This window comes from Nomascus leucogenys, chromosome 1a (assembly GCF_006542625.1).
Source record: "Nomascus leucogenys isolate Asia chromosome 1a, Asia_NLE_v1, whole genome shotgun sequence".
NCBI lineage: Eukaryota > Metazoa > Chordata > Mammalia > Primates > Hylobatidae > Nomascus > Nomascus leucogenys.
The window spans coordinates 80,318,888-80,336,508 of NC_044381.1; the positions used below are offsets into that span (position 1 = coordinate 80,318,888).

The 17,621-nt window shown below is 42.2% G+C and overlaps 1 protein-coding gene across 2 annotated transcripts in view; it reads right to left on the bottom strand.

Moving 5' to 3' along the window:
• Window positions 1–17,621, bottom strand: part of PPP2R5E (protein phosphatase 2 regulatory subunit B'epsilon) — a 178,470-nt gene that overhangs the window by 12,253 nt on the left and 148,596 nt on the right. For both annotated transcript variants that reach the window (XM_030811884.1, XM_030811876.1), the window contains exons 6-12: window positions 12,672–12,802; window positions 11,567–11,626; window positions 10,151–10,259; window positions 8,313–8,366; window positions 8,158–8,208; window positions 5,959–6,078; window positions 790–917 (exon numbers count right to left, since the gene is read on the bottom strand). In XM_030811884.1, the coding sequence (XP_030667744.1) occupies window positions 790–917; window positions 5,959–6,078; window positions 8,158–8,208; window positions 8,313–8,366; window positions 10,151–10,259; window positions 11,567–11,626; window positions 12,672–12,802 (653 nt within the window). The remainder of the gene's footprint in view (window positions 1–789; window positions 918–5,958; window positions 6,079–8,157; window positions 8,209–8,312; window positions 8,367–10,150; window positions 10,260–11,566; window positions 11,627–12,671; window positions 12,803–17,621) is intronic.

Consider the following 17,621-nt stretch of genomic DNA (forward strand, 5'->3'; position numbering starts at 1 on the left):
CACTATGAATATACTGAATTGTATCTCCCAATTTTTAAATGCCACATTAAATTTTCCTTCTATTCCACAGAGAAAAATCTAAAGGCATTCAAATTCAGAATGCTTTAACTTTCATAGAGCTGGATGTTAAACTTCCCTTCATGATTTTAAACTTCTTCCTTTCTAAGAGATACACATAGCGACTGAGTTGGCTGTTAAGAAATAGATCACACTAAAATGCAAACCTAGTCAGACCACTTCCCCACTTACAACCCTTCAGTACTTCCTCATCACCTACTTGCTGAAGGCTCACACGAGTCCCACAATCTTTTCTAGCCACATCCTCTAGCACCCTCCCCAAAAGACCTTGTGCCTCAGCCCTCCCAAACTCACAGGTCTCAGAAACTGACAGCTGCTTTTTACATCTTTGTGCCTTTTAACGTGATGGATCGACCCACTGTCTGAAAGGGCTCTCCCCATGCCATCCACCTGCCAAATTCCTTTCAGATACAGTCTAAGCATGGCCATGCTGTCAGTATCTACACACCTCTCCTCTCAGCTGCAGTGCCTCCCCAAAAGATCTGCTACCTTCATAGATCAAGAAGCCTGTCTAGTAAGCAGATATTTTAACTGGTATTTTGTTAAAGTATCTGTTTATTTTCTCTAGTCAGTGAATCCCCAGAAGGTAAGGATTTTATCTTTTCACATACGTCTTCAGCAACAAGGACAGCATCTGGCACATAATAAGGCTGAAGGGAAAGAAAGAGAGGAAGGGAGGAAGAGAACGGAGGAAAGAAACTGAAAACCTACGGATTCCAATGTTCTTTTGAAATCCTATAAAGGCTGGAAAACATGATGGGAAGGATGACGTTAGAGTTTTCTTCTATCAAACTCATGATGTATTCATTATTCCAATAATAGAGTGCTCTTTCTGCCACCTTTGGGAAAAGAAAAATAAAATGTTAAGAGAGAGAAAAAGACAAAGATAAAACAAAATTATAAATCTTTCCAAACAAAAGTATTTTAAAAGGCTATTTTTAAATCATTCAATTAAAAGTAAAATTAAATATTAATCACATTTTCATTTTCTTTTTTTGAGATGGGAGTCTCGCTAGTGGCGCGATCTCAGCTCTCTGCAACCTCCACCTCTCGGGTTCAAGCGATTCTCCTGCCTCAGCCTCCCGAGTAGCTGGGATTACAGGCACACACCACTACGCCTAGCTAATTTTTGTATTTTTAGTAGAGATGGGGTTTCACCACGTTGGCCAGGATGGTCTCGATCTCCTGACCTCGTGATCCACCCACCTCAGTCTCCCAAAGTGTTGGGATTACAGGCGTGGAACCACCACGCCTGGCCCACATTTTAAATGTTTGTGGATTTTAAATCTCTTAGAAAATTCCAAAGTGGGCCAGGCACGGTGGCTCACACCTGTAATCCCAGCACTTTGGGAGGCCAAGGCAGGCAGATCACTTGAGCCCAAGAGTCTGAGACCAGCCTGGGTAACATGGGAAGACCTCACCTCTACAAAAACACAAAAATTAGCCGGGATTGGTGGCATGTGCCTATAGTCCCACCTACTTGGGAGGTTGAGGTGGGAGGACTGCTTGAGCCTGGGAGGCGGAGGTTGCAGTGAGTGGAGATCATGCCACTGAACTCCAGCTTGGGTGACAGAGCAAGACCATGTCTTCTCCTCCCACCAAAAAAAGTCCAGAGTGGTTCAAGTGGTTCATTGACTCAGGGAAGGAAAAGAAGTTTTCCTGTTAATTTATATTCTTCTCTAATTCTGCCCATGTCATCTGATTCCACACTTTCCTGACATCACTTTAGCACATCTCACCAGTCCCCTTTCTTATGTTTTTCATCACATACACTTAGATCGAACCCAGTGCCCAGCATATGGTTAGCATTCAGTCACAGCTACTGAGGAACACCCACAGTTGCCCATCCCTGTAGAGTGGCCAATATTTACTAAGTACCTCCTATGGGCAGGCACTGTGCCCACACAGCAAGTAGAATGTATCATCCTTACCACCATCCCAGAAGGAGATACTATTGTGCTCATTTTACAGATGAGGACACAGACATTCAGGGAGACTGAGTAATGTAGGCAAGGTTACACTGACAATAAATGGTAAAGACTGGGCCTCACTTCTAGGGCTTCTTCCAGAGTTTGTTTCTGGTCCCTTCCTGTGCAAGCCAGGAGATGTCTGCTCAGTTTCTGGTCTCAGGGACACTGGCTGCATCTACCCTCTCTGGTCTCTTAGATCCCTTTTCTCTGCCCACCATGCTATCAGCAGGCTCTAATTTGGTCTGCTGGGCCTGATTGGCTCATCGTGGATTTCATGAATTCAAAGGAACATCTCAAAAACAAAACCTAAAATCTCTAAAAAGGGTAGTTACAGGGGAAAAGGGAAAAAGGGGTGGCTTCCTTCATTTATACAGATTAAGAAGCTGTGTTTTAGAAGAGAACAAAATGGTATAAGATGTATCTAGCGAAAGACACTGAGAAATCAGAATTTTTCCATTTACATTATTCAGCTTGGTTCAAAAAACAAAACAAAACAAAACCCTGGGACTCATTAGGCACTAGACCCTGAGAGTACAAAGAAAACAATCATTACTGCATGTTCACTATATGCCAGGCACTGTGCTAAGTGTCCCACATATATAATATCTCATTTCCTCACAACCAGCACAGTTGGTACCATTACTTTTCTATTTTGTGGATGAAGAATCTGAGACTCAGAGAGAGAAGCCATTGGCTCAAGGTCACATGGCTAGGAAGTGGCAGATTCCAAAGTCTCTATTCTTAACCTCTTTACTCCGTTATCCCTAAAGAGTTCACACACTGGTGGCAGAAGGGGCATCTACAAGCCTATCCAATGTAAACTGTGACAGATGCTATATCAGATACATGAATAAAGTGTCAGGGGAAGGTGGGGAAAACAGTAGAATCAACAATCCAGATGACTTGGGAAACAGAAGGGTGGCAGAAATGTAACATAGGTGGGGCTGGGTGTGGTGGCTCACGCCTGTAATCTAAGCACTTTGGGAGGCCAAGATGGGTGGATCATTTGAGGTCAGGAGTTCGAGACCAGTCTGGCCAACATGGTAAAAACCCCCATCTCTACTAAAAACATAAAAATTAGCTGGCCATGGTGGGGCGTGCCTGTGGTCCCAGCTACTTGGGAGGCTGAGGCACAAGAATCGCTTGAACCCGGGAGGCAGATGCTGCAGTGAACTGTGACTGTACCACTGCACTGCAGCCTGGGCAACACAGCAAGACTCCATCTCAAAAAAAAAAGAAGAAAGAAATGTAACATAGGCAAGTGGCATTTAAGCTGGGCTTCGAAGGATGAAGGAAAGCGCATTCCAGGTAGAGGGCATTAAGGAAACTAGGGCAGAGGCATGGACAAGGACAATGTGTTTGGGAATCATCAAAGCAAATGAGGTAGCTGACACAGATAAAGCAGGAGGCAAGGAGAGGGAGAAAAAAGGAGTAAGAATGAGGCTGTTGTGAACATTCTCACTGGTTGGAGGAAAATCCTAGGTGCCTCCTTCTTTACTGGCATCCTCCCGTGGTCTCTTTGGACGTTCCTCCAGAGTCCAATATTTACCTGCCATTTAACTCGAACAACTTCCTTAATCTCTTATATATCCATTTTAATATGTAAACCCACTAATAAAAGTATGTATCCAGCCCCTTAAAGAGGAAAGGTATTGTTTATGCAAAGTTAAAAATTACTGTGTCTGACAATAGGACAGAGCCACTACTTTCCTGGGATCCATTGTCCTTCTGCACACACAGAGGCAGTGTCACCAGTGTGCAGACCTCAGATCCTAATGCCATACCTGAGGCAAACAATGATAAGTGTCTGGCTACATAGGGCGGCCACTCAATAAATGGATGAACCAGCAAATTCATTAATAAATGTTTGTGGATGAACCAGCAAACATTTATTAATGAACACTTAATAAATAAAGAAGAGCCTCTATCCTTTGTCCGCAATTTTACTTCTGCCAAATGATTTAAAATCCTTTTTTCTTTCTTCTACAAATTGAATTGTGTCCCCTCCACAATTCATATGTTGAAGTCCTAATCCCCAACATGACCATATTTGGACACAAGCCTTTTAGGAGGTAATTAAGGTTACATGAGCTCATAAGGGTGGGGTCCTAACCAGATAATACAGGGGCCTTATAAGAAGAGGAAGAGAGTGAGATTGCCTCTCTCTGTATGCATATGCCAGGAAAGGCCACGTGAGCATACAGCAAGAAGGCCATCTGCATGCCAGAAAGCAGGATCTCACCAGAAACCAACCATGCTGTCATCCTGATCTCAAACTTCTGGCCTCCAGGGCTATGAGAAAATAAATGTCATTTAAGTCACCAGTCTGTGGTGTTATGTTATGGCAGCCTGAGCTGACCAAGACATGGCCTCTCTTTTCTAAGCTTCTGAGTATCACTTAGGCCTATCTGGTGATGCTCTTTTTTTTTTTTTTCTTTCTTTTTTTTTTTTTTTTTAGATGGAGTTTCGCTCTTGTTGCCCAGGCTGGAGTACAATGGCGCGATCTCAGCTCACTGCAATCTCCGCCTTCCGGTTTCAAGCGATTCTCCTGCCTCAGCTTCCCGAGTAGTTGGGATTAAAGGCACCTGCCACTACGTCCAGCTAATTTTTGTATTTTTAATAGAGACGGGGTTTCACCATGTTGGCCAGGCTGGTTGCAAACTCCTGACCTCATGATCCACCCGCCTCGGCCTCCCAAAGTGCTGGGATCACAGGCATGAGCCACTGCGCCCAGCTGGTGATGCTCATTTTTAAAAAGATACTTGTTCCTTGACCTCCATAATGCCAAACATCCTGCTGAAAACTGAAAAAAATAATTGTAAACAATCCAGATGTGTGAGCACTAAAGGCCCTGGGTGGTATCAAAATATCTATATACTGTTCTGTAATTTTTCCATTTTTACTCAGGCTTGTCATGGTTTCTATCTTCTTTTTTCTTGCTTTGTGGTACAACTGCTAAACTGCCATAAAGTCACTGCTTTAACATACTAACATGTCTTTTGGTCAGAAATCAAAACAACAGCAGCAGCTAGTGTCTCTGACTGCAGCATAGTGACAGCTTAGGGAAAAAGTCCACCATCAAATGACACCGTTAGAGGTCTGGTTCTGTGCTAAGAACCACAGTCTGAACAATCTCTTACAATCAATGGGCAGAGTCTAGGTTTATGAAACGGGCCTTAGGTGAGACAGCCAAAGGATCAAACCTAACGTGTGCTCCCCCAGTTTACCCTTCTTCCCTCCTGTGTGGGTTCCACAGCACTGCAGCCATGGCCCCAAAACAGAAAAGTGTTGCCCTGAATGACCACGAGGAGGCAGAGCAGTGCTATGGGAAGGTCACTGGCTTTAGCAAGCAGCTACACCAAAGATCAAAATTTGACTCTACTCTCTATTAACTTGGGACCTACAGTAAATTGTTCTCCGAGCCTCCTTGTTTGTTTGTTTGTTTTTCATCTAGAAAAGCTTCAGAGGATAATGGGACATTTATAAATAATGTACGTAAAGTATCTAGCGTAGTACGGAATATTAGGGTTTCTCCTTTTCCTCTTAAACATTATTTAGCATTCTCTCTTACACACTAGAGAAACTCCACCAGCCGACTTATTTAGGAATTATCTGAAATACTTCTGACCACTTTGAGCTTCAGTGTTCACATCTGTATGTCTTTAAAAAAAACATAATGCCGTCCTTGCAGGGTGTTAGGAGAATTAAAGTTACTGGAGAGAAAGCACCATTACTGTGGCTGTTAGGTAGCAAGTGCTCCAGATAAGCTGGCCACTATTAAAATTATCATCATGTGAGGAGATAGCAAATAAACAATAGGTAGCTAGGGTCCATTACATTGCTTTTGAAACAAATAAAATTTAACCAAAATAACTCATGCTCCCTGGCTCATGTCCCCTTTACTACTAACCTGAAAATGGGGGCTAGATACACACTTGGCGATTTGTTTAAACAAAGGTTCTTGGATTTTAACAAATTGTGAAGGTTCAATCACATCCAATATTTCTTCCAGTTCCCCAAGGAACATGACCTGTAAGTACAAGCAAAATACAAGATGTGAGGCACATCATGAAAAAAAATCCGTAAGAACAAGGAAGATTAACGAGAGTTTGGACTATTTTAAGAAAAATTTACACATAAAACCAAACATACATGAACCAGTCATTATCCCATGTTAGAAGATGTTCGTTCCACAAAGAATTCACCATGGGGTACTTGGAAAAATTCTGCATACTTGGAAAAAATACTCTACTTGGTATATATATTACACAGAACGAGGGACACTCACACACTGCACCGGCCCCTGAGAAGCAACGGTGACCCTGTAGGGCTTTCCTCTCTATTACTAGTAATCCAGCTCTCTTTCCACAAACTTTTTTTTTTTTTAAAAAAAAACAACCAGAAGGTGGCCCTCCTAAATGGAGGAGCAAAAGTTCAAATGTGGTCATTTGCCAAATACGTACAGCCCCGCTACATGCTCAATGCTCTAGAACGCACTCATTAATACAACAAAAAGTTCAAGAAACACAAATAAGCAGACTCACCCACATGCAGGTGCCACTTTAAACCCATGAGCATGCACTGACGCATTCTCAACACACACACACACACACACACACACACACACACACACGCACACACGCACACACACACGCTTGCTCTCTATAGAGCACAGTGAATCTTGTGAACTCAGCACCAGGTGCCGCAAGAAACAGAGTTTTTAGATCACAATATGGAGCCAAATCTGCAGTAGAGTCAATTATTTTAAATATAATGGGAAAATGACAGATAAATAAAAACCAGTTTATGTATTTAGCTATGAAAAAATAATTACTTTGAAAAAAATAAAGTGAGCAATCAAAATATGAAAAATAACAGTGCCTTCATATTTTGAGATATATCTGGGTAGCAATACACACTTCAATTTTATCTAACAGATTTTAAGAAATTAAATGACTTTCTGAAATTAAAATAGGGTTTGGAGAATTGAAGCTGATTTGAGAAGGAAGGCGTTTCTGCTAAAAGTAAAATATAGTAGACCCTTGCCATTTGTTAATATGTATATGGAATTTCTCCCAAAGTTTTAACCAAATATAAAACTAACAGCTGATCTTTTTTTCTGAGCCGTTTTCCACATGGTTGCTAACCTTCCAGAAGAGTGGCTGCAGATCTGGTGCTCAGTTAGGCTCAACTCCAGCTAAGAAACTCATGTACTACCCCATAACAACCTCACAAAGGAGTACATGCCTGGTGAGTTCTCAGCAAAGGTACAAATGATTGTAGGTCTGAACCCCCCAGGGTCATTTGTGAATGGCTGAAACTAAAGGTCTGTTGTCTACTCTAAGATGACACAGCAAGATCCACCTATATATACTATGCTTTAAAGTGAGTATTTGGGCAGGCTGCTCTACAATCTACGTACAGTGACAGCAAAACCTTCATATTATGAAGGGGGCCACTCGGAAGGGAACATCAACAAAACTACACAACAGGACACCTGATTTGGGGTTGGCCTGGGCTTACCGAGGCTGAATAGCACAGTGAATAAAAAGCCAGGGTTTAGGAGTCAAGGAGGCAAGTTCTGGCCTAATCATCTGTACTTACTTAGTGTACTGGGGCAGGCTATTTAACCTCTCTACAGTTTCATCACTAGTAAAACAAGAGTTTTGACAGCCCTGCCTTATAGAGTTACAATGAGGTTTAAATGAGATGACGCAGTTTTGTTTTGTTTTTGAGACAGAGTTTCACTCTTGTTGCCCAGGCTGGAGTGCAATGGCACCATCTCGGCTCACTGCAGCCTCCACCTCCCAGGTTCAAGCGATTCTCCTGCCTCAGCCTCCCGGGTAGCTGGGATTACAGGCATGCACCACCACGCCTGGCTAATTTTGTATTTTTAGTAGAGATGGGGTTTCTCCATGTTGGTCAGGCTGGTCTCGAACTCCCAACCCCAGGTGACCCACCCACCTCGGCCTCCCAAAGTGCTGGGATTACAGGCATGAGCCACTGCGCCCAGCCCTGATGATGCAGTTTTATACATGCTTAGCCCAATCCTTGGAACTCAGCAAAATATTCAGTAAGCTATGAACACTCTCTGACAGTAAGCACTTACCTCTTTTTGACTACATGTTTTAGGCCAAAATTTCATTAACCCCCTAATAACCTAAAATGAAAAGGAGAAAAACAAATGGCATTTAATTTTTTCATATATACTTCTGGGAAAGGTAATTTTTCTTAAGTTTTTGAAATTATGGAAAAAAGACTTACTGGTTCTGTGAGTGAAGGATCTTTCTCCAGAAACTGTACTATACAATATGCCAGCTGAGTAAAAAATAAAATAAAAGGCAAAATTTTAAATTCTATACAGTAAGGGCTCAAAAGATATACTATTAAAACTTCCTAAAAGGTTTCCAGACTGGTTTTAATAACTTCACATTCAATTCATTTTAATTATCATAAAATCTATATAAAGTAAAATAAGAAACTACATTTTCAAGCCAAAGACTAATATTAACATGGCTCCAGGGAACTTTTCTTTAAAAAAGAGTATTAGGACATGAAGTATGCAGCTAATGAAAAGCAGAGGTGAGACATCACACTCAGCATATTGTGGAATTATTTCACCTACATACACTTTCAGCTACATCTCAGGGGCTTCCTTTCTCTATTTGCTAATATCAACGGTACTGAGTTTTACTGTAGGTCCGTAAGAGTCCTCTATGGGAAGTAAGCACTTAATAAAAACTTTGCCAATTGCCTGAAATGGCACATGCAAACTAAAGCAGTTTCACGAGGAGATAAAAGGTTGTACCTGCCAATCAGAACCTGGAGAAATGTAAGAATAGTTCTACATCTGGTACTAACACATCTAAGTAAGATTGTTTAAAATAATAATCATGAGATATGATATCCCATTTCAAAAACCAAAGGCAAGATTTGTAAAAGGGCTTGTAAAGATTCTCGGACAAGAAAACCACCCTCGCAAAAGAACATTTTGATGGTGTTCTAAATTAGAAACATATGGATTAATTTTTCCTCGAAATACAGAATTTCACATTTAAAAAGGAACAGTGCTTAGAAAAATGTGTCACGTTTTTATGCAAACTCAAAACCTTCCCAATGTGGGGAAGAGGGAGTCAAGAGTCTAGCAGTATTTAAAATTTTCCTATCCAAAATTTAAAATACTACTCAATAATTTATCTACCCCCCGTGACATGGTGACCATGCAAGGCAGTGTTAGAACAAAAATTAGAATGGGGACAAGACAGGGTATGCTTTTTAAAGTGAGGAAGGCTTAAAGGAAAAAAAATGTGAAAATACTGATTGATTTGTTTACTTGTGAGAGTGCTTGTGCGTAGAAAGTGATAAAGACATGGTGAGCGACCTAGAACAGGAGGCAAAAAGGGCAACTGACAGACTAACACAAAGTAGGATGGAACAAAATATTCAAGAACATTAAAACATGATTACATAGTCCAAAGATCTACATCTGCTAAGCTCCTGTGCATTTTATTATATGTAATAGGTTCAGTATGCTATTGTGTGCACTTGGGAAAGTCATCTAAGTTCTCTGTAAAGTAAAATGACCAAACAAGGGCTCCTCCCACTTTAAAAATATTTCCATGATTCTACTGTGCATAGAAAAAAATGCATACATTTTTATTTCCCTCAGGGAGTATTTTAAACTTTAATAAGTCTCTTTCCTTTAGGAACGAAGGCTACAGGCCCGGCGCCGTGGCTCACACCTCTGTAGTCCCAGCACTTTGGGAGGCCAAGGTGGGCAGATCACGAGGTCAGAAGACCCAGACCATCTTGGCCAACATGGTGAAACCCCGTCTTTACTAAAAATACAAAAATTAGCCAGGCATGGTGGTGTGCACCTGTAGTCACAGCTACTCGGGAGGCTGAGGCAGAAGAATCGCTTGAACCCAGGAGGCAGAGGCTGCAGTGAGCCAAGACTGTGCCACTGCACTCCAGCCTAGGCGACAGAGCAAGACTCCGTCTCAAAAAAAAAAAAAAATGAAGGCTATATCAGTATCAAAAAAACAATGAGTTTGCAAACTTTTTATTTTGCTTCTAAAAGTAGTTGTACAAAATCCTCCTACCTGTGCATGGAAGAGTGATAAGCTCCTGACAGTGTGTAAGGGGATCAATACTTTCACCAAAAACTGTTTGTGTTCTGCCTTAAGAGGTAAAGCAAAGCCATTGATAATACTAGGGAGAAAAAAGAGACACAAATTAGCAATGTTACCACAACAAGTTAAACTGAGACAAACTGTTCTTGTGATATTAATTAAACTTAATCAGTTTGTTTGTACAAAACAACATAATACCCACCCCAGTGGCATTCAGAATTTTTTTTTTTTTTTTTTTTTTTTTTTTTTTTTTTTGAGACAGAGTCATCTTGCTCTATTGCCCAGGCTGGAGTGCAGTGGCCCAATCTCACTCAGCTCACTGCAACCTTCACCTCCAGGATTCAAGCTATTCCCAAGCCTTAGCCTCCCAAGTAGCTGGGATTACAGGCACCCACCACCATGCCTGGCTAATTTTTTTGTATTTTTAGTAGAGAAGGAGTTTCACCATATTGTCCAGACTGGTCTAGAACTCTTAACTGCAAGTGATCCGCCCACCTCGGCCTCCCAAAGTGCTGGGATAATAGGCGTGAGCCACCACACCCAGCCAGGATTTCTTAATGACTCAAGGAATACAATAAGTTGGAAGGAAATTTAAGAGAAGAAAATTTGCTTCTGATCACCCAACAAAGGCTCCTGTGCTCCTAAAATTGGTCAGATGGTTTCCAAAGGTTCTTTATCAAAACCCTTTATTTTCCCTCCCTTTTCCTTCTCCAAATAATGGCCCGCCTTGCTTGCTTCCGCCTTAAATATGACCTTTTCCATTTCCAGACATCATTCTTCCTCATTCCTGAAACCTCTGCCCAGCCTAGGCAAATCACTAAGAGAAAGCCGTGTGACTCCACCTTCTTTGTCTCTTCATATTAGGAGAAAAGATTAAGTAATCATATTGTCCAGCTACATTATCCTCCCTGGTGTGTAGAAACTTACACCACAGCTCTTTCCAATTCACTCCACTACTCCAGGCTGCAGCTGTTCAAGCACTATACCTGGATATACAACTCCTTTGAAAATGGCAATCTTTCCAATTTATTATAAACTTGCTTTCAACAGATAAGGCAAAGGGCCAGATAGCCTAAAAACTAATGAGAATAAGATGTTTTGGAGTAACTAGCCTGACCACAATCAGATGTATCATCTTTCTAGTAATGAATGAACTGTTAGCTCTTTCAGTCATTCCAGTGGAACTGGCAATGCATAATTGTGGAACAAGGGGAACAGGAAATTGTGTCTTGTAGAATCAGTTGGAAAATATGTTAACAGGCACAAATGAGAGAGACCCAATGTACATACAGCAAGAGAACTAGGTGAGCCTATCTTGGTGCCACCTGAAACTAATTTTTAAAATAACATTCATCTGAGATTAGCAATTGGAAAAACCGTGCTCACCTTCCTAATATTTCCAGCAGTTCAGCTACACCATTGAAGTGTTCTGTTTCATAAACAAACCTGAGAGAAGAGGAGAAAGAGGAGGAGAAAGGAGGAGAGAAGGAGGAGAAGGAAGGGATAAAAAGAGGAGGAGGTGGGGCAGGAGAAGAGGAGAAAGAGGAGGAGGGGGAGGAAGAGGAGGAGAAGGGGAGGAGGAGGAGGAGAAGGGGAGGAGGAGGAGAAGGGGAGGAGGAGGAGAAGGGGAGGAGGAGGAGAGTGGGGAAGAGAGGAGGAGAGGGAGGAGAAGGGGTAAGAGAGGGGGAGGAGGAGGAGGGGGGAAGAGAGGAGGAGGAGAGGAGGGAAGAGAGGAGGACAGAGGGGAAGAGAGGAGACGGGGGAGAGATGGGGGAAGAAAGGAGAGGGAGGAGAAGATGGGGAGAGAAGAGGAGAGAGGGGAGAAGAGGGGGAAGGAGAGGAGGAGAGGGTGGAAGAGAGGAGGAGCAGAGGGAGAAGGGAGAAGGAGGGAGGAAGAGAGGAGGAGATGGGGGAGAGATGAGGGGAAGAGAGGAGGAGAAGGGGGAGGGGGAGAAAAGGATGGAACAGAGGAGGAGAGGGGGGAGGAGAGGAGAAGGGGGAAGAGAGGAGGAGAGCGGGGAAGATGGGGGAGGGAGAGGTGGGGGAAGAGAGGAGGAGAGGGAGGAAAAGAGGAGAAGGGGGAGGGGGCAGGAGAGGAGGAGAGGGGGGAGGAGAGGAAGAGAGGGAGGGAGAGAGGAGGAGGAGATGAGGGAGGAGAAAAGCAGGGGAGAAGGAAGAGGAGGGGGAAAGTAGGGGGAGAGGAGGGGTAGAGAAGAAGGAGTGGGGGGAGGAGGGAGAGGAAGAGGAAAAGAGGAGGAGGAGGAGGAGGAGGGTGGGAGGAGAAGATGGGGGAGGAGAGGAGAAGACAGGGGAGGAGGGGAGGGGGGAGGGGGTAGAGGGAGAGGGAGGAGAGTCAGTAGAATGAAGGCAGGCAGGCAGAAAGGGAGAAAGAGAAGTCAGTACACTGTTTTCAGATATTTGAGATTTACTTAATACTTCCATAAAAACACCAACTTTGCTTCTCCTTCTTCCCCCATCACCCTCCACTTACCTTAGAAAAATATTGTTAATCTGTTTTCGGATAAATGCTCTAAGACCAAGAAACTTGCCATAAATTCTGTGTAAGACTGTTTTTAAGTAGTCCCGTTCCCGAGGGTCTTCGCTGTCAAATAGCTCCAGAAGCTGTTGTAAATGAAAGACATTATAGCTGTCAAAGGCAGTTTCAGAAAAGGATTTAGGAATTCTATTATTTAAAATCCCCTCCTTCCTTCCTCAAAAAATGTGTTGAATATCTATTATGTGCCAGGCACAGTGCTAGTCTTTGGGCATATCATGATAAACAAGTCAGACAAGGAGCTTATATTCCACTAAAGAAATACAAATGCAAAAAAAAAATAACAACAATAAAAGTAATAATATGAATAATAGCTAATACACATATGGCACTTACTGTGATCATCAGGCAATTTTCCAAGCAATCTACATATTAATCCTCCCAATGAGGTAGTTTTGTCCCCTTTTTACAGAAGAGGAAACTGGGGCACATAGGGTTAAGTAACGTGCCCACGGTCGCACAGCTAATAGGTGGTAAAGCTAGAATTTGAACCCCAACGGTTGAGGCCAAAAGTCCATATCTCAACCACTGCACTATGCTACCTACTGATATTCCAAACACACAGTTAAAATAAGCTGACTGTGCGTGGTGACTCACGCCTGTAATCCCAGCACCTGGGGAGGCCGAGGCAGGCGGATCACCTGAGGTCAGGAGTTTAAGACCAGCCTGGCCAACATGGTGAAACCCCGTCTCTAGTAAAAATACAAAAATTAGCCAGGTGTGGTGGCGGGCGCCTGTAATCCCAGCTACTCAGAAGGCTGAGGCAGGAGAATCACTTGAACCCAGGAGGCGGAGGTTACAGCGAGCTGAGATCACGCCATTGCACTCCAGCCTGGGCCACAGAGCAAGATTCGGTCTTTAAAAAAAAAAAAAAAAAAAAAAAAAGGATAAGCCTTCAGCTCTACTAGAACAGCTAGGGAAACGAAAAAACCTGAATCAAAGCAAACATCAAAGTCTCAATGATACTGGCAATGGTCATTTTTAGATCCAGACTCTCGTTATGTAGGTGTGCTCACCCTGTAAATAGTCAACGAAGTGAACATTGATTATTTCTGTATGTATGTTATATGTGAATAACTTTTTTTTTTTTGAGATGGAGTCTTGCTATGTTGCCCAGTCTGGAGTGCAGTGGCATGATTTCGGCTCACTGCAACCTCCGCCTCCTGTGTTCAGGCAAGCAATTCTCCTGTCTCAGCCTCCCGACTAGCTGGGACTAAAGGCACCTACCACCGTGCCCAGCTAATTTTTTGTATTTTTAGTAGAGACGGGGTTTCACCATATTCGTCAGGCTAGTCTCAAACTCCTGAACTCAGGTGATCCACCCGCCTCAGCCTCCCAAAGTGCTGGGATTAGAGGTGTGAGCCACCACACCTGGCTGTGAATAACATGTTTAAGTTCCCAAACACTTGTAATCTAAAGTTAATAACCAAATCCTGATAACATCACATCTATGTGCTCAAAATGAGGTCCACGCAACTAGCTCAAAAGAGGTAACAAGCTAAAGTTTCAGCCAAATGCCAGTGAGCACAACAGATTCAACTCAATCTCTATCAAAAATTCCAGCTGCTTTGTTTTTGTATCATTGACAAGTTGATCCTAAAATTTATATGGAAATGTAAGAGAACCAGAAGAGCCAAAATACTCTCGAGGGAAACAAAACTTGAAAGATTCACACTTCTCTGTTTCAAAACTTAGTCCAAAATACAGTAATCAAGACAGTGTGGTACTGGCATAAAGACAGACATATAGATTAATGGAATAGAATTGAGAGCCAAAAGTAAGCCCTCACATTTATGGTCAACTGATTTTCAACAAGAATGCCAAGTCATTTCATGTGGGAAAGAATAGTATTTTCAACAAACGGTGCTGGACAACAGGATATCCACATGCAAAAGAGTAAGTTGAACCTCTACCTCACAACATACACTCAGATTAACTCAAAATGGACAATCAACCTAAAGTTAAGAGCTAAATTATAAAACAATTAGAAGAATAAATCTTTATAACCCTAGATTAGGTGATATTTCTTAGATATGACCCCAAACCATAAGCAACAAACAAATAAATTAGACTTCTCCCAAATTGAAACCATTCATGCTTCAAAGGACACCATCAAGAAAGTGAAAAGAGAGAATGCATATGCTGGGAGAAGATGCAGCTGACCCTGAACAACACAGGTTTGAACTGTGCAAGTTCACTTACATGAAAATTTTCTTCCGCTCTTGGCCAGGCGTAATGGCTCACCCCTGTAATCCCAGCACCTTGGGAGGCTGAGGCAGGTAGTTTACTTGAGGTCAGGAGTTTGAGACCAGCCTGGCCAACATGGTGAAATCCTGTCTCTACTAAAAATACAAAAATTAGCTGGGTGTGGTGATGGGTGCCTGTAATCCTAGCTACTTGGGAGGCTGAGGCAGGAGAATTGCTCGAACCCAGGAGGCAGAGGTTGCAGTGAGCTGAGATTGCACCACTGCACTCCAGCATGGGAGACAAACCAAGACTCCGTCTCAATTTAAAAAAAAACAAAAAACTTTTTTTCTTCCACTCTTGCTACCCTGAGACAACAAGACCAACCCTTCCCCTTCCTCCCAACCTCCTCAGCCTACTCAATGCGAAGACCACAAGGATGAAGATCTTTATGATGACCTACCTCCCATTAATGAATAGAAAATGTATTTCCTCTTCTTTATGATTTTCTTAACATATTCTTTTCTCTAGCTTGCTTTATTGTAAGAACATAGTATATAGCACAGATAACATACAAAATATGTGTTATTCAACTGTTTATGTTATCAGTAAGGCTTCCTGTCAACAGCAGGCTATTTGTAGTTAGGTTTCTAGAAAGTCAAGTTATACATATAATTTTCAGCTGCTCAGGGGTTCACTGCCCCTAATCTCTGCACTGTTCAAGGGTCAACTGTATTTATAAACCATATGTCTGATAAGGGACTAGCATCCACAATATATAAAGAACTTTTAGGCCAGGCATGGTGGCTCACGCCTACAATCTCAGCACTTTGCGAGGCAGGGGCAGGTGGATCGCTTGTGCCCAGGAGTTTGAGACCAGTCTTGGCAACATGGCAAAATCCTGTCTCTACAAAGAAATTCAAAGATTAGCCAGGTTTGGTGGCACGTGCCTGTAGTCCCAGGTATTTGGGAGGCTCAAGTGGGAGAATCACCTGAGCCCCAGGAGATCAAGGCTGCACTGAGCCATGATCATGCCACTGCACTTCAGCCTGAGCAGCAGAGAAAGACTCTGTCTCAAAAACAAAAAAAAAAACAAAACAAACAACAAGAAAAAAGAACTTTAAAAGCTCAACAATAAGACAAATAACCCAGTTTAAAAATGGACAAAGGATTTTATTTAATAGCTAAATCGCAAAGAAAGTATACAAATGGTCAATAAACACATGAAAAGTGCTCTATTTTATTGATCATTACAGAAAAGCAAACCCTGGCTCACGCCTGTAATCCCAGCACTGTTGGAGACCGAGGGGGTAGATCACGAGGTCAGGGGTTTGAGATCAGCCTGGCCAACATGGTGAAATCCTGTCTCCACTAAAAATACAAAAATTAGCCAGGCATGCCGGCGTATGCCTGTAATCCCAGCTACTCGGGAGGCTGAGGCAGAAGAATTGCTTGAACCTGGGAGATGGAGTTTGCAGTGAGCCGAGATCGCACCACTGCACTACAGCCTAGGCAACAGAGCAAGACTCCATCTCAGAAAAAAAGAAAAGAAAAGAAAACCCAACTAACAAGGAGATACTCATTGGATGGCTACAATGAAAAAGAGGGATAATAAAAAGTGCTGGCAAGGATATGGAGAAACTGGAACCCTCATACATTGTTGGTAAGAATGTAAAATGGTGCAGCCATTTCAGAAAACCATTTGGCAGTTCCTTAAATCTCCCACAGAGTTACTATATGACTAAGCGATTCCACTTTCATATATATATCCAACAGAACCGAAAACACATGTCCACGCAAAAACTTGTACACAGATGTTCATGGGAGCAATATTCATAATAGCTAAAAACTGAAACAACCCAAATATCCATCAACTGATAAACAAAATGTGATGCCATGGAATATTATTCAGCCACAAAAAGGAACAAAGTACTGCTACATGTTATAACATGAATGAATCTTTCAAACATCATGCTAAGTAAAAGAAACCAGACACAGAAGGCCATACAATGTATGACTCCATTTATGTGAAATAACCAGAATAGGCAAATCCATAGTGACAGAAAGTAGAATGGGGAGTGACTACTGATAGGTCTGGATTTCTTTTTTTTTTTCTTTTGAGACAGAGTCTTGCTCTGTCACTAGGCTGGAGTGCAGTGGCGCTATCTCGGCTTACTGCAACCTCCACCTCCTGGGTTCAAGCGATCCTCCTGCTTCAGCCTCCTGTGGGTCTGGATTTCTTCAAGGGATGATAAAAGCATCCCGCAATGATACTGTGGTGATGGTTGCATGACTCTGTAAATATACTAAAAACCACCAAATTGGAAACTTTAAAATGGTGAATTTTATGGTGTATGAATTACAACACAATAAATCTGCTACCTTTACAAAAAGTCAGTGTGCAAGTTCCTCTGGCTGAAGAACAAACTTAGAAATCGGTTTGAATGTTACTGAGTTTTTTTTTTTACATTCATCATTATTGCAATAAAGCAAAATTCAGTTCTAGTGTCTTTATAGCAAAACATTTCAAGAGCACATAACACACAAATTAGACTACCATCGTCATCAAAAAGGCTATCCAGATATATGTAAGTTTGACCTCAGGTGATTAAGACATGAGGTTGACACTGACAGCAGAATAAAAACTTCATGGTCAATAATCGAATATGCTTTTGTTTGGTGTTTTACTTTGAATAAAAGACA